Below are 24,224 nucleotides of genomic sequence, written 5' to 3' on the forward strand. Positions count from 1 at the left end.
CGTCTTCTCATCTGTCCTCACCTACACTCTGGTCCTTCAAGCCAAACATCCTGACTTAGCAGACTACTCCTCCTTTGGTTTCTGCAACACCCTCCCTTGTGTCAACTCGTGCTCTGCCTCTTGCCTCTTCAACAACACCCTCCCACAAATCAACCACTCCGTTAACCCCTCCGCCTCCTGCGCAACAGCGCACCCCCCTTGAAACCAAAATGGGTCATGCTGGATCGATTCCCATCATCATCCTGGCTGGTGCCGTGGGACTGCCTGGCCTTATGCAAGGGCCTGCCAGTGCAGCGGCTCTTCCATATGAATGGAGCAATTCAGCACCTCCCTTCAGCACCGCCTACGGAAGAAACGACTTGCTGCCGCCTACCAAGAGGGAGCTCCGCGTGGAGGTCGAGATAACTTGCAAAGAGTGCAGAGAGTTCACGGCGAAGAATGAGTCCGTCTACACCAACGAGGCCAAGTTCGACCCGCCTCTTTTCCCGCTGACCTGCACTCGACTGGCCTTGGCAGCCGCGGCCAAGTATCGATATTGGTGCCGGCAGATCATCGACAACAAGAGTGGGAAGTGGACAGATGGCTGGGCCTGCGACTCGGGAGGCGGTATCCCATCCGTGATCCATTGCTGCGGCGATTGGATCTCGTACGACGATCCCCTCTACGCTGATTACCCAACGGCGAGAGAGAGGGTTCAAATCGACGTGAAAGACCAACGATATTGGTATACGCTTGATTATCGAGATGTCAAGGACATTAGCAACACGACGCGGATGATTGTCCAGCATGACCCAGGGAAATACAACATCAATCACATCCAATGCAGGAATTTGAAACCGAACAGCGACCTGGAGTTCATGTATTGGATGTCAAATCTGAGGGAGCATGGCGTTCTGGACGCAGACAAGAATGGCAAGGTTTGGGGAAAGGAGATGTGGGCTCCAGAGGGAGGCATAATACCAATGGTCGACCCTTGGTCTAAAGGAGCCCCTAAGTACTTTGACATCACCCCGGAACAGGCTCTGGAGCACGATCTGGCGCTACTTGCGGAGGGCTGGAGGGGCGGACCCTAACTTGTTGTCGTCAACTACATTGTTATGCGACCGTCAGAGTCTCAGCTTCCAGCTTGGGATCACTCCCAAGAACACTCGGTTGAGACAAGAGCTGCAAGAGGCTAGAAGACGACAGCCCTGGTGGACAGTCTAGCCGAATGACTCGCTCTTCGATGGATGAAAAGCTGAGGAAGAAAACAAAATGTTGGCGATGCTTCTAGATGCCTTGGCGTTCTAATTGAAGGGAGTGGTTCGTGGAGAATAAAATAAGGGAGTTCTAAAGAAAACTGCGGGAGTTTGTTCTTTATCAAGCTGTAAGCTGGAAGAGAAGATGACAGGAGGAATTTTGGGAGGCAGAGGTGAGGAGTAGGAATGGGTATCTGGTTTATTTGGCGTCTCAAACTACATACTACCAGTTATAGCATTTCATGGTCGGCACGAAGATTGTTCTTCGCTTTTTGATAGTGGTAAACACCTTTTGAAGTGGACAACCACGATGACGGAGATTGAATTGATGCGATCTAAACCGACCAAGGTAGATATCCATTGACCTGTTTTTTTCTATTCGCATATATGTTCCTCGGAAATGGGCCACATTATCAACAACATGTGAACTTTCAAGTCTTCATGCCCACTCCTGCTGTTTTAGCATGGATGGATGGATAAGAGCCCAACGACATGTGACTTGAGAGACTGCACGTGCAGCATGAGTCCCAGACCAACATGGAACGGAAAATCAACTAAAGACGTGAAAACTCCAGCCTCAATTTGATTGGACATTCGCTACGGGCCGGCCCGCTGTCAAGGGTTTTTGTCGATGAAGGTTCAGCCCGATCGGGCAGTGCTGCTGCCCCTATCTGGTTAGGATACGTCAATGATGCCAGTCTTCGGGTCACCATTCAGGCCGCTGAGACGGGAAGGGAGTTGGCAGGTTGGTGGTGCATGGTGGTTACGAGGTAGTGAAGAATGTCCAACAAAGATCTAGGTGGTGTATCTTCGGCATAAAGGTTCCTCTGGTTGAAATACTCTGACCAGCTGATGCGATAGGGTGTTTGTGTACTTCCTCGTACGCTCGGCTCGAATGTGGGACAGTGCACGATCATCAACTATGGACTAATATTGCCTTGTTATCCGACCGATTATGTGAGATCAATACAACTACTTGGCACACGCAGAATGCCGTTCTGTCGTCCCGGGTTCTCAGAGTGCGCTCAAGTCGACACGCCAGTCTCAATCGTCTCTGACATTAGCATGGCCATCACTCTCGAGACTGGTTAGGAACTATTGATTGAGTGCGCTTGATTGCCTCCATAACATGCTTTATTCCCAGATCGCGCTTCAACTAGGGAGCGCAATCATTTGCGACTGAGGGCGTGCTGGCATCTCACGCTTGGATTTTTGATCGCTTACTACTCACCAAAAGTGAACCCACGGCGCTTGGAAGGAATCCGGAGGAGCGATGGGGGATCTCGCTGCGGTCGCACCTAGGGATGTTGAATCACGTGGTGAATTGATGGCATGGCTCACATTGTACCGAGATTGTGCCAGCACGAAGTCGCAGCTTGCATGAGACGCTAGGTTGCAAGAGATAATTTTCGGGTCTGTAGGGAGGAAGGTAGAGACGCAGGTTCAGTGCTCTGTAATGAGAGCTCTCAACCAGCCATCCGATCTTCTTGTGGCTCTTCAAACTGTGATCAGGACAAGCAAAGTAAAAGGGGCCCAGAAGACAGCCCATAGAGTTCTCCAACGTTGCCGAAAAAGCATCCATAAATTAGAGCTTTCAGTTGGCAATGTGTAGGTTTACAAGTAGTACGGAGTAGGTGGTTTGGTCTCAGACTGCGGCAGAGTTTATCTGGAGGCTCGGGGACAGACACGGCCGCTAGAACACAAATGGAGAGTGCGAATCGGCGGCGGTGGAGTCTCCCTAGCTGCATCTCATCTCGTAATTTAGATGAGTGCTTGCATACGGAGTACGGAGTGCTCGTATGCTTGTTAGCTAATTAGATTAACATGGGTCCGGTGATAGGGGAAGTTCCTGGATAGCTGTGGAACTGCAAGTACTCGGCACTAGGTGCTCGGTAGAGAAGTCCATTGAGAGTCCTCGAGGGATGCATGAGGAATGAGATTGCTATTGTGATGTGGAGTGTGAAGGTAGATGGCACGGAGTAGGAGTATTGGTAGAGCCTCAAAGTGGAAAAAGAGCGTCAGCTTAGATCCCGAGTGAGGATGTATCTCGCTTTCAGTCGATAGTATGCTGCACGAAAGGAGAGACGAGAAGCCAAGTCGGTAAGCGCGCACGCACATCTCTCTTCTTTGGGCCAGGCGGAAGGGAAAATGCGGAGATAGACAGCAAGTGTCGAGAGTCGAGAGTTGAGAGAGGAACACGCGAACTCTTCCAAGTTCCTCGTCGCTCCGTCCTCCATCCTCCATCCTCCATCCTCCATCCTGAAGGAACTGTGGAGCGTGCGATCTTTCTGGGCGGGCAAGAGGGTGATCAACTAAACCAAAACCATCGCAGATGCGTCTGCTATCTTTGCGAGCGAGACAACCACCTCCTTTAGCCTGGAGCCAACGGTTGGCTACTTGAGCCGCTTGCGCGTTTGGGAGTCAAGTGTTGAATGTTATCAGCGACTAGGTCCGACTTGTTCAAAGCATCGGTCGTGATTCGCGAAGCGAGCCTGCTTGCGTAGATTGGTCGAGTGAGACTGGCGCTTGTTGGATGGTGTGATGAATTGGAATTGACTCAATCGTTGACCATTTGCCTTGTGTCCCACGGCAGACGGCGACAACGCTGGAGGCTGAAGCACGATGAAGCAGGAGCCTGAGGCCCGCAGGTCCAAGCCGCCACCCGGGGCTCTTACAGGCTACCAAGGACAGTACTCGGAACTAAGTAGTACATACCGTAGGCTGTTAGCCTGTTACAGGCTGCCCTATGGGCTCGCACGTAGCCGAAGTGCAGAGCAACAGCAGGCGAGGTCAAGATTGACTGGCGGCGGGCAGCTGCACTGACAGGCTGGCCGTTAGCAGGGCACCCGCAAGACCCAGCGGCTCATCAAACATGTTGCATACCAGACTGGCACCAGACGGCAATAATGCAGCAGCACAATCTTGAAATCTGCACTCAAGCGGCTAAATGATCGTACCGCATCTACGAGTACGAGCAAGGTATGTATGTCTGAACCTTTGGTTGCAGGGCCAACGCTTGAACCGAGAGTGCCAGTCTCGAGTCTCAAGTTCTCAACCGGACCAGGCCAAGCGAGTCACGGCCATGCATCTTCTGGTCAAACACCCGTCATGCAAAATACCCATTTGGCCCAGTGCCCAGTCCCCACCCGTTTCCGCCCACGAATGAAGAGAGGAGCGCAAGAATCATCATCGTGACGGGGGTCTCTTGCAGACTGGGTTTCCAGTCAGTTCGGGGCGTCCCTGGCCCTAAGAGCCCCCGGGTGCCACCAAGGAAGTCTGCCTAGACCGCCTAGAGTCTGGTCAGGTACGCTGGCATTCCCAGGTGGGGTCGTCGGGAAATTTGGCATCCATGGGATTGGCTGTCGCCCCCCGAAGCCCGAAGCCTTCATTCTTTTGCTCCTCTGCGATCAACGAGGCTCAAGAGTCAAGACCCGTCAGGTACGAGAGTGCCCCCCCCCGGCCCCCCTTCGGCCCTCTGTTCCCCAGCGCAATCAGCCATAACAAGCCAGTGACATGCTTGTCGCCTCTGCAGAGGAAATGCAATCGCACGCAATCTTGCTGGTTGTCAGTGAGTTGCATGGGTGACTCCGTGCCAGCATGGGTTGGACCGCATCTGGTACCCACTCGTCCTCCTGCCTTCATCTTGTCCTTCCCACCGCCACATATACCTGCTCGTGCTGCCCTGTGCACACCACAGCCTCCTTCTCTACAACTCTTTGCCTCGACTCAGAGCCTCCCATTCCTCTGATAGCACCTTGCTGTCGTCCGAGTCGCTGAGCTCCCTCTCAGCTTATTCAGTCGTTCGCTATTACACTTGAGCAGTGCTCGTACACGCCATCCAGAACCAAGCAATACTGCAGCTATCAGACTCAGACCAGCCCGTGCCTCAGTTTCAGTCTGTACTAGCGATCGCACACACGCGACAATCGCAATCGCGAAAGCACTCATTGCGCACCCATCGCAACGATACTCAATTGCTCTATCACTATGCGCTTCACCGCCCTTGCCGTTGCGGTAGCTCTGCTACTTGCACCAGCAGCTCTTGCAGACCTCCCTCCCGGAGATTGGTCAGGAGAAACCACTGTCACTGTCACGTCCTCATACTCGACGACAATGACCATCACCAAAACCCTCACATACGCCCACAACGCAACCACCACATCTATGCATCCAACAGGCTGGAATGCTACCTCTTCAACCACCAAGGCAGCGTCCACAGTCAACAAGCCCTCGCTAACCGCTGCATCATCGGTTGCATCCACGACCGGGGTAGCCATTGCAACAGCAACCGGAGCTGCCACCATCCAAGAAATCAATCTCGCGGTTGCTGCCTTAGCCGGTGCCGCCGCCATGGTCTGGGGATCCTTATGACCAGTCATGTAAAACTCAGTGTCGACATGTCTCAATCCGTCCAGTCGACCAACATTATTTCCTTTCCTTTCCTTGACTGTGTCAATATTCGACTGGGCACTAGCTTGCTCACTTTTGGTATCCACTACCATATCTTTGATTGAGATACCCAATTACGATTTCGTCTCTGAGAGAGTTTGGAGGACAATGGAAGGGAGCTTGATGCGACATGACCGCAGCCGGTCTTCGTTGCTATGGCTTGGGGGGTTTATGACTAGCCAGCGCCTGGGGCGCAAATGTCTCGAACTTGATGTCTCTTGCAGAAGAAGAGTCCGATATACATTTGAGGGGTGGAGTGGACAGCATCCATGCATGTATGAGCAGCGGCTACGTGCTCTGTGTGCCACGGGTGATATACTACAGAAACAGAAAGCCTGGAATGTATCCTATCTACGAGTACGACCGATAATGACGAGTACTTTCCACACTTGTGAGCATGCGAGCGAGTCCTGGTTTGATTTTCTTTTCCCCGTCCCTTCGGTATGATGTAAACTACTAGCCCAGGTTTTGTAATTTGCAACCCCAAGAGAAGAAGATAAAACATTGAAATCAAGCCCATGATGAAACGAGTCGTGTGTCTCCGGGCCAGCTCTATGGCATCTGGTTGCACATTCCTCAGCTCGTTGGCCCCGGTCCTTGCGTCTTTGGCAGTGAAAATGGAGCACCGCTCCCCAGCCATGCACGGGTACAGACTCGTACGAGCACTCGTAGGCAAAGCAAGGACTCGTACTAATTAGTCGGCACGAGCCCCCAGCAAAAGTAAGACGTCAAAGTCACGTGGAGTCTACATACGCACGCCCACCTGGGCAGACTGCATGCAGTCTTCGATGATGACGACGACGACGACGATGATCAATTTCCAACAAAGGGCTCACTTTGATCTCACAGCCATCAAGAAACTCTTATCTGGGCGCGCCTCCACCGGCGTCATCGAGATCAAAACCAAAGCCCCCACGGAATTGTTCATGTCATGCACACGCAGTATGTATTTCGCGCAGCGGGGCGCTTGGTCGCTTGGTCGCTCTCGCTCTCTCGCACACAGAGAGAGAGCTACAGTAACTATTGATGATTATGGAAATCTCATATGACGTTGATTGAATTAGGCGGGGTCTGTGCTGGGATGTGCTGTTGCCCTGCTGCGCACCCGGCCGACGGCTCGTTGACATCCACCTGGCGTTGGTTGACGTCCATCTGCCTGGCAGCGGTGAGTGATTGGCGTGACGGGACAGCAACACAACAACACAGAGCAGGACCGACATGATTGAGTACTGATAACACACTATACTGTATCCAGCACTAGCCCGGCCATGAAGGGGAAATCTGGGGAAATTACGAGTACTTTGAACAAGCAAGATCAGGTGACCGCTGAGTGGCGTCCTGTAGCTCACCGTACACCGTACACCGTTCTATCAGACCGTGAAGGCATTAATTAATCCCCTGAACTAGACGGGCCTGAGCAGTATTCGTAGGTCTTTATTCTTGAGCGAAAGCTAAATGAACGACTGGCTCGACTTCGCCACCCTTCTACGTCTGGGTGGGATCACAAGGGCCAACAACTAAGGGAAACGGAAACCCCTTGTCTTTGGCCGGCAACGAGTGCGCAGCCCGGAGCCGAATCAAAAATCAAGCTCCAACGGCAGTTTCGACGGCGCCATTCACGGCATTGAGTCGCTGAAGTCCACCTCTGGCCCTGACATCGCACTGGAGGTCCGCCATCCTCTTCTGGTCACCACCGGGGTCCGACGACTCCTCGTCCAGAGCCCACTGGAGGAACGCGTTGGTATAGTTTGGCACAAAGTCGGCGTCCAGAACCCCCAATCTCTTTCCATATCGCGTGACCTTGGTCCAGTCTCGCTTGACATTCTTCAGGTCCTTGGACAAGTAAGGGAAGCTGCGCTCGAAGATCTTGCGGTTCAGCGGCGTATTCATGACCGGCTTGAAGTCGATGAATTCCTTCCAGGCCTCCTCGGGCTGGTTGAGCACGAAGTCCGTCGCGCGTTTCACCGCGCGCATGAACGCGCGCACTCGCTCGGGGTTCTGCGCGATGAAGTTGTCGTTGCCGATGTACAGGATCGTACAGAAGCAGCAGCAGCCCAGCTCGGCCAACTCGTCGATCCGCAGCATCTGCACGTCTGATTTAGGGCGGCCTTGGGACTCGAGCCATTCTTCCAGCTCGACCATTTGAACGTTCTCGAGTCCAATTCCGGCGTCGATCTCGCCTCGGATAATGGCTTTGGATACGTTCATTCCGCACCGCACCGCCGTGTAGTCGGAGGGAGTCATGCCATAGTGAGAGGTAAGCTCGTCGATCTGGATCTTGCCAAATTCGCCCACATAGCCGATGCGTTTGCCCTTGAGTGTGCGAAACTCTGTTGTGATACCAGACGACTTGAGGTACACCACCCCAGTGAATGGCTCATCGAGTAAGCTGCCAATCGAACTGACAGGGAAGCTTCGGGCTTTGGCCTGTTGTGGGTCCCAGGGCACCCTCAGTAAAAGCTACCGAGAAATGACATAGCGCAAATCAAGTACTTCTTCACTTACCGCAAGAGTATGAATCATCGCTTTGAATCCAAGATCCGCTTTCCCAGTGCCGATGATTTCAGTCACATCCTGCAGGCCAGGTCAGGCAGGGCGTAGAATGAAAACGGTTTGGCAACAATACTCACGCTGGGATCATTCGGCTCAAGCAAAGCGACTTTGACACCTTCATCGTTGAAGAAGCCTTTGGCTTGCGCAAGGTACAACGGTGCATGGTAGGGCGTGGCGTGCCTATCTCGGGACGCCCAGTCAGTCATCCAGAGCGACACAAGCCCAAGCGGGGATCAGATCAGGCCATGTGGGTTGAGCTCTAATCCTAGTTTCAGCAGCATACCAGTTGGTCAAGAAGACAATCTTGTCGCTGGCCATCGTGATCAGATCAAGAACAAATAACGACACTACAACAGTCAGTGGGGATCATGCTCGACCATAGTTTTGACCCCTCCCCCAATGATATTGTTGGGGGGTGGGTTGGAGGGGAGCATCAAAGAAGCATGTTCTTTCGCTGGTATTATCCAGATCAAGTTCAGCGGTATTTCTCAGATCAACCCGGATGGGGCGGGTTTCCCTCTCCCTCTCCCTGTCATGTTCTCCTTGGTCTCCCAGAAGAGAGTGCCGACAAGGAGACAAGAAAGGAGCGAGAGAGAGAAACCCCCGCACCCGGGATTGAACACCCGCCATGCCAATTTTCTTCCTTGAGAATTGTTACCTCGATCACTCTAATGGATAAGTCCCAGCCCTTTCCGGAGAAAAGGTCGACCATGGTTGCTCTTTGCTGCTCTGGCCTGCTTAGGTAGGTTCATTTTGACCTGTGCGTACCCGTTGACTGGTTGATGTGGGTCTGAGACAAGGAATGTATTCAGAGATGGAGCGCTCAGAGGGTGCCGCTATGGTGGAGAGTGAACGAGGAGGGAGCTCAGGTACAGTCAAGAGATGAAGGGTTACGATGTCAATAAAATCCTAGAAAGGACAGAAGAGGCAAGAGAGAAGACTGAAAAGACTCGGAAAGCCGAGCTCTCCGTTCTTGGTGGTTTTTAAATACCAATGTGCAATGTTTCCCTTGAGGCAGGGAGGGGTATGTACCGTACGCACGCGGGGCAGGCTCTGATCCACAGGAGCAGTTGCACATGTAAACGAACGGCCTGACAATGGAATCACTCGTCTCACGCATGCATGTTCCTCCGATAACGCACGAGTGACAGACAGACAATTCTACCAAGGATGGCCAAATCTTGCTGTGGTAGGGTATCTGCAGACGCAGCAGCTCCGCAACGGGGCGTTGTGAGTAAGCTACATACCGCTGTTAAAAGGTGAATGGCGGGTGATTGAGGGGTTCGTCACCGTTGAGCAATGCTAGTAAGTACGCACCGGTTAACGACGGATGGAACTGGTTGGCTAGCTGGAGGCTCTCGCAGACCCACACGAGCTCCGAGAAGCCCAAAAAGGGGAAGCAGAGTGATGGGCATGTGAAGAGCGTCTCAAGGACGAAGACTACCAGAACAGGTATTCTATGGAAGAGTCCTATCCAGAGGTGGAAAGATAGTATTAATGAGGTAGTGCATTGTACGTAGGTCTGTATGGCAGGGAAAATGGCATGGCGGCAAGGCAGGATAAATATATCCCGCTCACCCAGGTCCTCATGCACCCGGCAGGCAGTCAAATCAGGTGAACCAATCAATCAATCGACTCCGAGAGTGATCATGATCGGTGGGGTATATAAATGAGAAAAGGAGACCAGGGCGGCAAATTCCCAACGCTCGCAGCAAGTGGTATCTTATAGCAAAAACTGATCCAATCATTATTGTTGCCTTCCGATTCATGTGTGCAGTGGGCTGCGTTCAGAGGTGTTATTAGATGTTGCAGCCGTTGATTATTAATGGAGGAAGCCTTCCAGTATTGTTGTTGCTGTTGTGTATGGAACGAGCGGATCATAGTCGCACTGAATTATGCTACTATAGCAAGAGGTTGTTGGGAAGTGACAGTGCCTGAGAGAGCTTCGGAGAGGGTTCATCAGAACCGAATTGGTCTTTTTTGCTAGGTTGAGAGCGGCGCCAGTCTGGAAGAGCCTGCACGACACATTCGAGGCTCTATGTGTCAGACTGGAGATGATGCTTCGCCCACTCAATCGCAAGCGATGCTTGTGGGACCATCACGAGACGTTTAGACGGTCTCGGGCTCAACAGAGTGAGCCGGAGGAGCCGTGACGCCGGCGGCGGCGTCAGCCTCAGCCTTCTTCTCGGGCACAACGGGTGCGACAGGGAGCTGCTCCGCATCACGGATGTGGATCCCAAGACGCTCGATGTCAATGTTGCGGTGACCCCAGAGGAGGACGGCGGCGAAGACGACTTTAGAGGCAAGATCGAGGACACCATATGCGACAGCCTCGGAGTCAGCTGGAATTACGTTCCCACCCTCGGCAACACCCCAGATGATGGGATAGACGAGAGTGATAGAAACAGTCCAGATGGCAAGGATGTTGTACAGACGGAAGACATCAGCACCGAGAGTACGAGCATAAGCACGGCCTTCATAAATGATGGTGTACGCGACAAAGAAGAACGAGACAACACCGAATGTGAAGAAACCTGTAGGCGATAATTGTCAGTATCTTAAGATGTTAACGACACCGGAAGAACACGTACCCCACTTATATGTTGACTTGACCAAAGCACCAACAAGACGGGTGACAACAAAGACTTGGTTGATCAGAATGGTGTACCAGATAGTTGGTGTGGGGAGGCCGGCGGTCAGCAGGAGATCAGCCAACAAGAGAGGAGTGGTGATGAAATAGTCGATGTAGCGAACATAGAAGATTTGGCGCATGTCACCCGCGACTTTGGGCCAGCTGCGGGAGAACTCAACCTCAATTGCAGTCCATCCCAGGTTCGATCCCTCCGAGAAGTAAGCGATGGAAGAGACAAGGGTAAGAGCAGCTGTGATATAGTGAAAGAGTCGTTGAGAACGGGTCTTGGTAAATGATAAAGCCCAGATGGCAAGGGTAGCTGCACCGAAGACGGCGGTAACAGTGAAGTACCAGTCGCTTCCACGAGTGGTGATGTGGTTGTCGGTAGTCACCGTATTGGTGAAACCATTGATTTCAAGGGCTTGGTTAGGCATTTTGAAAGTGGTTGGGCCTCGTGTGATGGAAGAGACGCTGTTCCTCTGGTGGTCTCATTAATTTGCTGCTCCTTGACACGGTTGCTGACCTGTGGGGGTTGATTTGAAGACGCCGCGAGCAGCTCGTTTTTATATCTCTCTCAAGAGACAGAGGTTTGAGAGAAGACAGCAATGAGTGACGTCGACATGTTGTCGCCATTGGTAAGAGCAACGGAAGTCTCCTCCTGTTGGCAGGCACTGGGCAGACCCTGGCGTGGAAGAGGATATTCCTGGGCCAGCCGTTGCAGCCGAAAGAGAAGCCAACAGCAATTCTGGCAGAATAATAGATAGGCTCCTCTGCAAGCGATCCCAACGGAGAAAGTGAAGTTTACCTCATCCATCGCAAGGCTCTGCAGGGCATGGGTTGTGTGGGTCATAGCGCCAAGGTCAGGCCTGGAAAGGTTAGAATCAATTACTCACATTGATATAAGAGCCCGTGGGTGTGCCACGAATTGCAGGTCGATAGGCTCATCTCTCCACCAATTTGGGCTCAAAGGGCTCAGTCAGAGTGATGGAGATCGTACAAAATGGCCTGACACCTGGTCAGTTTGGCCCAACCGTCTTACAAGATAGCCCCGCCGCGGAAATGATCGGCCGATGGTTCGCCTAGAGCTCGGATGACTCTTGGTCGATTGTTTCGAGAGTGCAGTAGTGGGCTTCGTCCAGTTTGGGACGTTATGATACGAGGTTGATCCTCCAGAAAGATGCCCGACGAGTGAAGTGCGGTGTGCGTGTTGACATGGAAGGCCGGAATTGGCCGGATTCGGTCAGTCTTATGACGATGGGTCTCCACTTGAATAGGATGGATAAACCATGTAGTCGTTTGTCAGAAACATGAAAGCCAGGCGACCTCAGCCATTGTTGTCGCTGGCAGGGCTCAAGTGAATCAAGCGAGCGCCCTGTAACTAAAATGTTGGGATCATTAGACGTGAGCCCATTGGATGGAGCATCCGTGACTCCCGGACCCTGGTAAGTAATTGATCGCTGCTGCAGGCGACCAGAAACAATTGAGTAAACGGAGAAATGAAAACAGACTGATCTCATGACCGCCTCAAGTTTTCCCCTCTTGGCCTTTCCAACTTCAAACTCTAAAGCATCATTTGCATGTGCGGAAAATGAGTGTCGAAGGACAATGTTCGGCTCAGGTGATCACCTGCGAACAATTTGCTTGACAGACGGATTTACTGGTCGATTGGGTGACTAATGACAATGGGTATATACGAAGTCTAATCCGGAACTCCAGGCTTGATGAGTCTATAGTTTGAGGGAATTTTGTGACCGATCAGTTCAAAGGATAGAGGTACAGCGCCAGTATCAGCAGGGACAGTAGGAAAACAACGGTGCGGGTTAGGTCCGGTGGTACCCTTCCTTCCTTGTCGAGGGTGCTGACTCTCTTCTTGGGATGGAAACCAGGTGACCATGGTTTGATCATGGCTAGATCATCCAGGATTTGCCCTGTGGTGATTTTGCTTCCTGCAAGCACAATTGGCACACCTGTACCAGGATGAGTGCTCGCGCCAACGAAATAGAGGCTCTTGATGTCGCGGTGCTTTGTTCCGGGTCTGAAGCTGAGAACGTTGAAAAATGAGTGGCTCAAACCTAGAATTGCACCCTTGTCAAGGTTGAACCTCTCCTTCCACGAGGCTGGAGTATTGATGATCTCATTGGTGATATGCGCCGGGAGATCAACACCGGTTCTCAGGCGGACCGTATCGAATACTGCATTGCGAGCCTTTGACACTATCGACTGCCAGTCTTGAACGTTTTGAGGATTCAATCCACGGCTTACTTCACCTTCTTGCAGGTGACCACAGGGAACTAGTACAACAATACTGTCGTGACCGTTTGGGGCTGCTGTAGGATCGACCCTGGATGGTACGTTAACGTAGAATGACGGCTCCTTCGGAATGAGTTGTCGCTTAAAGATATCATCAAAGCTGTCTTGATAATCATCTGCAAGAAAAACATTGTGCGCGTGCAGTTCCGGGATAACTTTGTCCGTTGACCCTAGACAGGCGTTATTGGGGGCATGGCTTTTGATATCTTCTGACTTACAATAGAATGAGATACTTGAGCAGGAAACAGCCCTTTTGGACAGAGAGGATGCTTGGCTTGAGGGTGGTAGAAGCTCATTATACGCATAAACAAGGTCAGCGTTTACCAGGACGATATCAGCGTTCAGGATCTCTCCAGAGACCAACGTGACTCCCGTGGCACGCTTGGAATAGCCATCCACGTTCACGCAGGCTACTGGGGCCGACAGGCGATATTTGACTCCAAGTCTCTCTCCAACTTGGACCAGGGCATCCAGCACTTTGTGAAATCCACCCTTGGGGTACCTTGTTTCTCATCAGTCAGCTGTCCTCGTACACTGCAGTGAATGGATTTGCTACTCACCAGATTCCCTCTGCCAATTCCGTATACTGCAGAAGACTGTATGTACCCGGGGCTTCAAATGGACTCATGCCCATGTACATGCTACCGAATGTGAAGGCGCGTCGCAGTCGGTCTGTCCTGAAATAACGTGATGCTCGGCTCCAGATACTCTCAAAGGGATGAAGTGCAGGCAGGTGTTGCAGGAAGCTCGGACGCAGCATCGCCCAGAATGTGGAGAAATTTTTTCTCAGGACGTGAGCGGTGCTGGCCTCGTAATGGACATGAGCCTCTTGCATCCATGCCAGATATCTCTCGAAGCCCTCTTTGCCCTCCCAGCGCTCGATGGTCTTTTTCATCTTTGCAATGTCGGTGGACAATTCGATACATTCTCCATCGCCAAACCAGACATTGTAGTTAGGCTCGCATTTTACCAGTTCGATTCCCTCGGCCTCAAGAGAGGTGCCAAGGTCAACGAAAGCTTCTTCGAAGAACCCTGGAAGTAGAAGCAACGAAGGGCCTTGATCAAAGCGGTGGCCATGGTCATATATTAGGCTGCATCGACCGCCTGTGTGATCATTCTTCTCGACTACAGTGACCCGCAAGCCGGCCTTGGCCAGTCGGGCAGCGCTGGCAATACCGCCCGCGCCCGCGCCTGGGTGGAAGGTTTAGAGGTGAATTCGAGGCATGATTGTGGTGTGGGTGTTGAACTCACCAACGACGACAACGCTCTTGGGCTTGCTCATGGCTATTAGGCTGGGAACAAATATTCTCCTGGGAACGCAACAGCAGACTCAGAGGAAGATGTTGAGGAAAGAATCACAGGGGATTCTGTTCAAGAAGTTGGAAACAAGATCACGCCTGTCCAGAGTCGTCGAATCCATGACAACATGACTTTCTGGGGATGCATTGGCGTTGGAACCAGGTCACCATTCCATCCGGAATACAATGCAGGCTGTGGATTTTAGGAGCTAGGAGGCTTGCCTTTGGAGACCTGTGTATCCGGGAAGCAGCAATAGTCCATGGTGAATATCGTGGTTCCCAGTGTCGAGCCACTGCCAGACTACCTGGAGGGGTCGTGCATGGCCAGCTCTTCCTTTTCCGTGAGGGGCAGTTTGAGTGATGAATGGTGACTCGTAACTGCCCGGTGAGACCGTGCTTCCGGGTGATGCGGTCATTTCTCTTTGGGGCCAATGTCTGACTTCGGTGCAACACAGGCTTGGCTTGAGTAGAATGTATGCTCCACCGTATCGATACTCTTCCGCGACTGCCATGCATTCATTATTTTTATTAGGTGGCCTGCCTACCTGGGCTTGTCACTGAATAACAGCAACGGCAACTATACGACATGATGATGCGTAGCACCGTAAATGCCAGAGTGGTGTGGCTGATTTTATGACTCTTCACATTTACATACCAAGCCCCTTATCGCTCGTGCCTACTCGCAATTCCCTAATGTTTACGGTGTAGTTACGCGTACATGGTCAATCACAACACGGCTCACAGGGCTGCGCACAGCTATTTTGTTGTGGCTGCCTCACAAGATGAGATCGCTGCATTGGCCATGTTGTGATAATCTTGTACTAATTGCACACATGGCACGGTCCCGTGCATCAGGTCCGGTTCCACCATAGAACTAGCCCTCCGTTGAGCTTTTGATAATAATTACTGATTCTCGGTCCAAAGCATTGGCCTGGTCAGAGCTCTGCGGCCAGCTGTCAGCTCACTACAATTTGATTGAGACCGGGAACAGACCACTAGATGGAGAAGCGGCTCGAACCTGTCCCCGAGGCACGGCCACACAGTGAGGCGCAGGCAGTATTGTTCGAATCTAACCATCTATTCAACGGCTCGTTCATGAATATGTTACAGATATATGCAGCTCAGATTCGTAGGGCATGTGACCTGCTACAAAGCTCTGCTGACGCATTTCGAATCCGGGGAGTGTCTGGCAATAGAACCTCTGTGGCTTTCTAGATTGAGAGGATGTCCTTGGCCTGCGCGTTCCAGGAACAGGATCTCGATGCCTGAACCGATCCTCTGCAGATCTCAACGAATAGCTCCTTTGGTTATTGTTTCGACCGTCAAGCGACCCTAGAGGAGCTCAGACGGGATCTACTGTAATTTCTCTGTTGCAATCTCTCAGCATCTGCTCGCATCGCACACCAGAATGCTTTCTTCGTAAAGTTATTGCAGGGAAATCAGCTGCTGGTTCAGCCCATAACATTGGTGGAGGATATAACTGCTCACTACCTTACATTTGTTTTCGTTAATCATCATCTATTAATACAATTTTAGTTCGTGCTCTTCATGCACTTTGTGCTTTTAAGCCGATGTGCGCCCTTAGCTGTCTTCTCTTCGCTGCCAGAGTCATAGTAAGACCAAGAGCCTGTACACCAAGTTGCTGTGAGACACGATCCACTTCTTGCTCATCCATTCGCTCAATTTCTGCGGGCGTGGTAGGGAATCCAGCAATAATAGCACCAGTTAAGGGGTTGAGGAACGGCAAAAGAGAGTTCGATCGGTCCGTAAGATAGGAATTCTGAACTCGAGCTGCATTATTGTGATTGCTATAGAATTAGCTATAGTAATATTAGAAAATAGGAGGGTAATGCGTACCTTGCGGTCATCATAGTAGCGAGGTCTTGACGAATAGCCTGAGTGGCCTCTTTAAATTCCTGTCTCATTTGCTGACCATCCTGTCTCAATTGCTGAAGTTCGGCTAGGATTCTTTCTCCAATGGTGATTGTAGGTAGATTTTGGGCTTTCTTGATTTCATCGCCGGCAGAAATCAAATGTTGGCCCAGGAGATTAAAATCCGGCTGCGGACCGAGGGGGATTGGGTGATCCATCGCTGTGATGGCGACGGCGAATGGTCATGATGATGGTACCTATTTACGCGATGTTGGGGTGGCAGTGGAGAAAGGAAAAGCTGCCTTCAAAGTAGTGGGGGGCACTTTCCTTGGCTGAGGGGGGAGAGCGCCTCCAAAAGCGGCGGCGCCTACCTCCAAATGTCGTGGGAGATTTCCCTGCAACTTGCGTTGAGATGTATTATTGGCGACGATCGAGACGGGGAACATTGGTGCTAGCTAGGGCAACAATTCACGGGCTCGAAAAGAACGGAGGTTCAATTAAGACATTCATCGGCTGGAAGAAGCTTGCAGAAGGATCATGAAGCTATGGCTGGAAGGTCAGAAGCTGGGTCCAAGTATTCACTACCGACCAAGTTTCCCTAGCCGCTCGGGGGTATATATTTGGGGGACTAGGAGTCCCTTCAGTTGGACCCTCTGCGAGCTAGGTGAGGCTTCTCGCCACATTTTCGTGAGTGCCAAAACAGGATCCATCGCATCCGCACAAGTCTGCCACCGGAATCTCATCGTTCGTTATGTTTTTCCCAGCTCAAAGTCTAAGTTGAACAGATTGCCATTACGAGTACTCTCAATCACATCCCCCGGGATATTTTTGGCGAAATTAGTGTTGTTGCTGAAGGTTACAACGGCTCTCTGGGGAATCAGGCTGTCCATAGGCCAGGGGAAAGCTTGTAATTTGCAAGGGAAGGGGACGACGATCGCAGCGCTACCGTTTGGGAGGCACGAGGGCACATCCCATATTATTTAGTATTAGTCTAACTACTGTACAGGTAGCTGGTTAGTCTACGGGCGACTTCAATAGCAGAATGTGGAGACATGCCTGCGGCGAACTGGGTAATTACTACTTCGTTCCTGCGTCTACCTACGGAGTACTGAGGCTAGAGGAAGCCTTAGCGACGAAGGGGGACGTTAGGCATGTCCGAAGCGTTGGGCGTTGCACTTACTGGTTGCTGGTTTAACTAATTCGTAACGTCGTTTCATAAAACTCATACTTAGCCCAGTTAGCAGGAGAGAACACCGCCCTTGAGTTTCCTCGTACACTAGTATGAGACAGATCTAGTTATGAGGTCCTGGGGATTGAACAAGGCCAGCAGCCAAAGCGAAACGCACGAGGCACTCCTGCAACGGTCCTCTTCTTGACCTGGTTGCAATAATAGGCGATGGACCCCCCAGGGGCAAGATGCAGGCTTCCTGATCTAACTTTGCGCGATAATGCAGGTTCCCAGCTTTGAAAGTCGGCAGCTCCAGCAGCTAGCTAGCCAGGCAGTGACAGGCATTCATTGGCGATCGGAAAAAAAGTGAAAGGGCAAAAAAGGGATTACAACAATGGTAGTAATCTTGCACTTTTTACGGATTGATCGGTGGTGAGGTGCGGTGTACACAACGCAATTTGAGCCTTCAGGTGGAGTTAACAGCCTTTCTTTCTCAGCTGTAAAATACATCGATTTAGAAATCGTATACTGGAGCGGGACCACCCATCGCAGTAATTACAGTAATTCATGAGCCGCATCCGGCCCAGTGCATAATCTGTTACAAAAACCGCGGCACATTGGGTGTGATCCTTCACGCCCTGAAATGTTGAGCAAACTTTGCTGACAATCGATCATGGCTTGCCTGGCTCGAAGGTCCAAGATTCAAGACACGCCTCCCTGCTTCAGGTATCGAGACCCTGGCGCTAGAAGGGAGGCGCCGATTACGCCTCCAAGCCACCTTCCAAGCCTCAAGCCCCAAAGCAGGCCCTTTATCGTTGTCAAGCTTAATTGCGTCAATTTGTGCGAGCTAGGATGGTGGGCCGCTTCGTCCAAACTGTATCACCATTCACGATTCGGGTAGAGGGCACGGGGAAAATGCACCAGCCGTCACAGATGTCTCAACAATGACGAAGTATTGTAAAGAAGAGTATCCATATTAAATGCTTGAATATTAATCGGCTTTGCAAAGAATAACCTGTTACTGACACCGAGCTCTGGTCTTATCATGTTATCGACCGCATGATGTCGCCACCTTCAAGTTCTTATGTACTGGTGAAGACCAAAAAAATCTCAACTTTTGACGCCAGCGCTAATGACCCTATGTCTGCATCTGAAAAGTAACCCTTTGTGTAATCTGCTTATGAACGGCCGGGCAGGGTGACCTTGCCACCAATGTCCTTCAACCATGAGATGCTGTTGAACTCGGTGAAGATGGTCTTGATTTGCCAGGTATCCTTTTTGCCCTGGGCGTTGGATGCCTTCAAGATGGTGATACCCTTGACTGGCTCAGGTTGGAGCCCGACGAGCCAACGGAGAGCAATGGTATCGCAAGTGAAAGACTCAATGGCGAGAGTCGAAATGGGGACAGCTGGCTGTGCGCCCTGGCCAGCCTTGAATGCAGCTTTGCTGGGGAAGGTGACTTGACCAACGGGGATACCGGCCAAAGAGTTGATGCTGTCAGAGTAGTCGCTGAAGTCGTCGGACAAAAGCTTGTCAGCGTTGGCGTCAGTGTAGGCTGAGATCAGACCCTCGAAGCCGTCGACGAGGTATTGAGCCGAGTCGGCAGTCAAGCATTTGCCTGGGTTGGGCCTGCCCCACCAAGCACCGCCAGGTCCCCATGGAGCAGCAGCAGCAGAGGAGACAAGGGCAGCGGTGGCAGCGACGGTGAAGCGCATCTTGATGGATTGTTGGGTTCTTCGGGGGGAGATTTAGAAACGATTGTGGTTATGAAGTAGTATTGGTAACGAGTGAGGCGTATTGAGCGAATGTGGTAGATGCTTTGGACTGGACGAGAGCATTTCAGCTGGGGATAGCTGCAAGTTATATAGACCAAAACCCCGCCGTGTTTGGCAGTTAGCTGCAGCTTGTTGTGCATCCGCTTGGACGGTAACATGTCCCACGAGCCATGGTCATCTCTGCTCCACCCTCGGAAGGATGCTAGCTCCTCCTAGACTCCTATGCTTGTGGGAAAATTGGCAACAGGTGTAAATAGGCACGGAGCATCACTAGATTGGACGCTTCAGCAACCCCAACCCCAGCCACACGATCCATCCAGATTTAGAGCGATGCGCCTGGCCTGGGATTTGGGATGCTTTGCTAGCCAGATCAAGTTACCCTTGCTCGATCGACCGTTTGGGCTATCCCCAAAGCCCCACTATCCCACAAGAAGCACGCATCATGATTATGCTGCCAATTTACCGCCAAGTCATTGTCCTCGTCTCCGCGTGGTCGAGAAGCTCGAGAATTTGACACTTGACGCTTGGTCCTAACTGATATTGGAGTTTGTTTCTCGTTTATCTTCGTCTCCCCGCGGTCGAAAGAGACACCTGACCGAGGTGTGGCTCTCTCTTCGTCGCTGCTGTCCCACGTAGCTTGGAGTATTTTTGGAACTGCTTTGGGCCTGCTATTGCCACTCTCCCAGACTCCCTTCTGACAGTGAAAATTTGAAAAATCCTTTCATTTCTCATGTGTCAGCGAATACACTCCACTTGTTTCCCGGGCCGTTCATTACAATCCTTCCAGGGGGAAAAAATCGAGGCTCCTGGAAGTCAGGCAGCCTGAGACCAATCGCAAATCTATTGAATCCATCGTAAGATGTAACCTTTCCAACTCGCCCAAGACTCGTCCGACTCGTGACTAGCGATATCACATTTGAATCTAGGCTTTTGGCCTCGTGGAGGTTGATGTATCATCTGTGCGTTTGGTGTTTCTGACATCCATCGATCAAGTATCAGGCATGCCCATCATCAGCTGCAATATCAAACATCAATAAGCGCCACTTCGTTTGGGATTTAGTGCAGTTTGGAAAACGAAATGACCCAATTATTGCTGACGGAAACTCCGAATTAATTGAAATTTCTGACGTAGTGATACAAGGTTTTGGTTGATGGATAATGACATCCTGTCATCTGCCATTTATTGTTGTGACAGCCGCATCGTCTTATTGCCGCACGAAAGTCGTAGTCAATACACTTGGACCAGGGCAACAAACAAAAGGTTACTGAACCTTGCCCTTGGCTGGTATGCTAGTGTCATCAAGGGTGACGATGCCTCGGGAATCGACCTCGCTCTCCATTCGACTGGTACCATACGGCAAGCTAGCAGCCTCTGCGCCGCGCTGGATCCATGTTTTACCTTTGACCAGGTGCATCAACATAAAATTTAGGGCACATTTGATACCTTGCTCTTCGCCTCGGCTAATGATATATCCATTGATAAAATCAATTTCCGTCATGTTGGAGTGCCTGACATCCTCGCGCATGCTGCTGGAATTCTCTGCAGTTCGAGCAATCACGCCTAGGACAAAAAGCTCCAACCTTTGGGCGGAGAACCTTCGTTGAACATTGGGAATGCCTTCCAACTCAGGCAAACCTCGTAGAACCAGTGAGATTTCGGCCAGTAACATTCGTTGCACCATCGAGAGTGATGGGTTTTGCATTAATGCGCCATTTGGTACGTTGAGCAGAGCGGTGATTGGGTTCAATAGGGCATTGGCTGACAATTTCTCCAACTGCAGCTGGAAAAGATCAAGGTAGGGAAATGCAGCACATGCCAGTACGGGCGATCGAGTCAAAGTGCGTAGAAGAAAACGAGATGAAATGTTGGAGAAGAGTTCTTTGTCTGTGGGATAGTTGATCTTCCTCTGGTCTTCGGAGATGTCAGAGAGGCTGGAATTTGAAGACTTCGGGGGTAATGGAAAGCGATCTAGATCACGATGGATGCCCAAGGCGATTGAACCGAATCCAGCGTGGACAACGGCAAATTCGCCAGACAAATAGGCGCCATGAGAAACAATACCAAGCATGTATGTAGGACGCGTCTTGGGATCGGTGAAGACCTGGGTATTAAGTAGGTCGATCTGACCCAAGCCATTCTGCATGAAGCATATCGTCGAGTTTGCATCAACTCTATGTCTAATAGAGCGCAAAGCACCAATGGTGGTAGGCCCCTTGACGGTCACTATCAAGTTGTAGATATAAGTCTCGCCGGAAGGCAATCTTTCAAGCGGTTCAGGTGGATTGGTAGGAGCAGTTCCGCGAGCACCAGGCACGTCAGCAATAAACTTCCAATAAGCCTGTTTGCCCTCACGAACGTTGAGCACGTCAACATCAAAGCCAGTCTGCTCGTCGTTGACCTCATTTTGCTTGTTGATCAGGCGGATGGTACGAGATTGCTTCTTGTAAGTCTGGTACATGGAATCCCGATGGATCATCAGAGTAATTGGTGGTGGGTTTGGTAGACATTTGAGAGAATGAGCGACCAGAGTACCGATACTACCCAAGCCTAAGATGTGAATCCTTCTTGTAAGGAGCTCTTCTTCGGTGGGCTGCCGGATTTCTTCCTGCCCGATTGGTTTAAAATCCGCGACGTCGGGATGGCTGGTTGTGTCGTCAATAGGGGGCGATCCGGACCACCATGATTGCGATTCGGTCATGGCGGAGAATGTTGCTCGTGTTCCTGCAGATATTCCTGGTCTCCTATGGGGCACAGAGCCATGGACAATATAGTTGGACCATCTGCCCAGGGCTCGACGGAGCGGACGAAGAAGAGTCCGCTGAGACAGTTTGAAGGTAGTGAAGAGTCCGCTGAGACAGTTTGAAGGTAGTGAGATTCAAATGGGCAAAATATCCAACGGAGTCAATAGGCCTGCCCTGAAACTTGGGGAGGGAAGTGGTAAGAGGAGCAACTGTTCTGCTTCAGTTTAGGATGTCAGAGGTAGAGTCACGTTCAGGAGGAGCTGCAACTGCGAAAGCCACCAAATACAGTCACAAGTCAATAGAAAAGTCAAGCCTGTGCAGGAGAATGTCGATCTTCGTATCGTTTGAATGAAACATAGAGAGGCAAACACAAGAATAACTGAACACGTCTGGCTGGCTGCCAGGAGTGCAGGGGGAAAGCATGCGCAACTAATGGGGCAGGTGCGGCGACTTCTCAAGATGGTACCACGTGATTTGCAGGCTGCGGCTCTGCTAGGAAACTTCATACTACTCAACTCTGGCTTGTTATTCATTCACTTCCATCCTCAAGCCCACCATCCAGATTGCAAGATGAATACCAAATCTGTCCTTGACCTGGTGGATCAACTCGCAGATGACCTGGAAGATCTGGAAGAGACTCTTGAGCCCCTCCTCGTGAACTCTCTAATTACCACCACCAAGAAGTTGCCTCTGCTTGATCGTGCAAAACTCAACGTCCTGCTAGTCTATGCCATCGAGTCCTTGATATTCTGTTGGTTGCCGCCTCATGGCGCCCTCTTGCTCTTGCTCTTGCTAATGAGTCTCTCTAGCGCACCTCAGGCTTCATGGTGTCCAAGCCAAGGAACATCCAGTCTTTCGCGAATTGTCCAGGGTCAAGCAGTACTTCGAAAAAATAAAAGAAGCTGAAGCTGAACCCACCAAGTCTCAACCGCATCTCGTCCTCGACAAGAAGGCTGCAGGCAGATTTATCAAGCATGCCTTGGTGAGTCCAGGTGGGTACATGACTCCAGCGTCTTGCGCTGAACAAACCATAGGCCGGTAACGACCAGTACGACCTTGAGCGTAGGGAGCGAGAGGCCCGTGAGAAATTGCTTGCAAAGAGGAAGCTCAAGAGCCTTGAAGCGATCATGAAAGAGAAGGCTGAGGCCAGCGCCCAAGAAGACGCCGAAGCTGAAGCAACCGCACTAGCTGCTGCTCAAGAGGCTGCTCAATTGATCGCAATGGATTTGGAAGAAGGGGAGATTTCGGATCAAGACATCTCCTCATCAGTATCTTCTGATTCTGGTGATGAGGGGGTATTGGGCACCACAACTGAGTTACGCAGCTCTTCCACATCCGATCTGATTCCGCCCGAACCTCACACGTTTGACCAAGAGCAGCAATCTCTCTCAGGTCAATCAGCGCCTCTCTCCCCTGCCCTTGATACTGGAAAGAGGGGCAAGAAGCGCAAACACTCAACTTCAACAGGCTCTCAAACCCTAAAACAAGCGAAAGCAACGGCCAAGAAGCAACGAAAACAAGCCAGAAAGGCCAGCATGGCAGGATCGAGCAAGAGTCAACCAGCTCCCAAGGCGAAGAAGCCCAAGAAACCTAAGAAGGCCAAAAAAACAAAGGTTGGCACCCAGAACGGTTGAACGATCTCCTACATCAATTTTCTGCTTAAGTACCAACACTTGCATGACAGACAAAGTGGGTGTCATATTGTCTGGATTCCACCGTGCCCCTTAGTTACTGATTTCGATGGGGACTAAGGCCTCGAAAGTCCTACAAGCTGCTGATGGGCTTCAATATTGAGGTGAGCTTCTATTCGGCAATACCTGTCATCAGTCAGATAGATACTCGCTTACATTGCTGTACTATTGATCGTTCACATCTTCTTCGACGCCTGTGTTTCAACATGGCGTGTCGACCACCACAAGAAGGTTCCGAGCTCTCAAGTTTCTTTCTCGTGACAATATTGCTACATCAAGCACTTGGTATGGGAGAATTGCTTGTTCACTGACTGTGGAGTTCATCGCGAGTGATCCGCTGCAGCTGCACTCCTCACCTCACCCATGATAAAGCTTCAGATCACAAATTTTTGTGCTTCTTTAATGCCTGACCTGGTTTATGGAGTTCCGACTCAGTGCTAGCATTGCCGTTGCAGAGTGGACCAGAATGGCGGCTCTTGTCGCCTGGCATTTAATC

The 24,224-nt window shown here is 51.2% G+C and overlaps 8 protein-coding genes across 8 annotated transcripts; 2 read left to right on the forward strand and 6 right to left on the reverse strand.

The window, feature by feature from the left end:
* Positions 1 to 209: 209 nt before the first annotated feature.
* A1O9_05935 (uncharacterized protein) lies at positions 210 to 1,073 on the forward strand (the record flags this gene model as incomplete). Its single annotated transcript, XM_013405148.1, has 1 exon — positions 210 to 1,073. The coding sequence occupies one exon, from the start codon at positions 210 to 212 to the stop codon at positions 1,071 to 1,073; it is 864 nt and encodes a 287-aa protein (XP_013260602.1).
* A 6,198-nt stretch (positions 1,074 to 7,271) lies between these two features.
* Positions 7,272 to 8,558, reverse strand: A1O9_05936 (protein NMT1; the record flags this gene model as incomplete). The annotated part of the gene is made up of 4 exons (XM_013405149.1): positions 7,272 to 8,147; positions 8,193 to 8,261; positions 8,318 to 8,420; positions 8,524 to 8,558. 4 exons carry the CDS (start codon positions 8,556 to 8,558, stop codon positions 7,272 to 7,274), a joined length of 1,083 nt encoding a protein of 360 aa, XP_013260603.1.
* A 1,791-nt stretch (positions 8,559 to 10,349) lies between these two features.
* On the reverse strand, positions 10,350 to 11,306 carry A1O9_05937 (uncharacterized protein; the record flags this gene model as incomplete). Its single annotated transcript, XM_013405150.1, has 2 exons — positions 10,350 to 10,774; positions 10,832 to 11,306. 2 exons carry the CDS (start codon positions 11,304 to 11,306, stop codon positions 10,350 to 10,352), a joined length of 900 nt encoding a protein of 299 aa, XP_013260604.1.
* A 1,321-nt stretch (positions 11,307 to 12,627) lies between these two features.
* On the reverse strand, positions 12,628 to 14,464 carry A1O9_05938 (uncharacterized protein; the record flags this gene model as incomplete). The annotated part of the gene is made up of 4 exons (XM_013405151.1): positions 12,628 to 13,352; positions 13,401 to 13,684; positions 13,743 to 14,373; positions 14,434 to 14,464. The coding sequence occupies 4 exons, from the start codon at positions 14,462 to 14,464 to the stop codon at positions 12,628 to 12,630; spliced, it is 1,671 nt and encodes a 556-aa protein (XP_013260605.1).
* Positions 14,465 to 16,026: 1,562 nt separating this feature from the next.
* On the reverse strand, positions 16,027 to 16,570 carry A1O9_05939 (uncharacterized protein; the record flags this gene model as incomplete). Its single annotated transcript, XM_013405152.1, has 2 exons — positions 16,027 to 16,288; positions 16,338 to 16,570. The coding sequence occupies 2 exons, from the start codon at positions 16,568 to 16,570 to the stop codon at positions 16,027 to 16,029; spliced, it is 495 nt and encodes a 164-aa protein (XP_013260606.1).
* A 2,128-nt stretch (positions 16,571 to 18,698) lies between these two features.
* Positions 18,699 to 19,235, reverse strand: A1O9_05940 (uncharacterized protein; the record flags this gene model as incomplete). Its single annotated transcript, XM_013405153.1, has 1 exon — positions 18,699 to 19,235. One exon carries the CDS (start codon positions 19,233 to 19,235, stop codon positions 18,699 to 18,701), a length of 537 nt encoding a protein of 178 aa, XP_013260607.1.
* Positions 19,236 to 20,557: 1,322 nt separating this feature from the next.
* Positions 20,558 to 21,994, reverse strand: A1O9_05941 (uncharacterized protein; the record flags this gene model as incomplete). Its single annotated transcript, XM_013405154.1, has 1 exon — positions 20,558 to 21,994. The coding sequence occupies one exon, from the start codon at positions 21,992 to 21,994 to the stop codon at positions 20,558 to 20,560; it is 1,437 nt and encodes a 478-aa protein (XP_013260608.1).
* A 613-nt stretch (positions 21,995 to 22,607) lies between these two features.
* On the forward strand, positions 22,608 to 23,671 carry A1O9_05942 (uncharacterized protein; the record flags this gene model as incomplete). Its single annotated transcript, XM_013405155.1, has 3 exons — positions 22,608 to 22,788; positions 22,847 to 23,019; positions 23,072 to 23,671. 3 exons carry the CDS (start codon positions 22,608 to 22,610, stop codon positions 23,669 to 23,671), a joined length of 954 nt encoding a protein of 317 aa, XP_013260609.1.
* Between the last annotated feature and the right edge of the window lie 553 nt (positions 23,672 to 24,224).

This window comes from Exophiala aquamarina (assembly GCF_000709125.1).
Source record: "Exophiala aquamarina CBS 119918 chromosome Unknown aczIA-supercont1.4, whole genome shotgun sequence".
Classification (NCBI taxonomy): Eukaryota; Fungi; Ascomycota; class Eurotiomycetes; order Chaetothyriales; family Herpotrichiellaceae; genus Exophiala; species Exophiala aquamarina.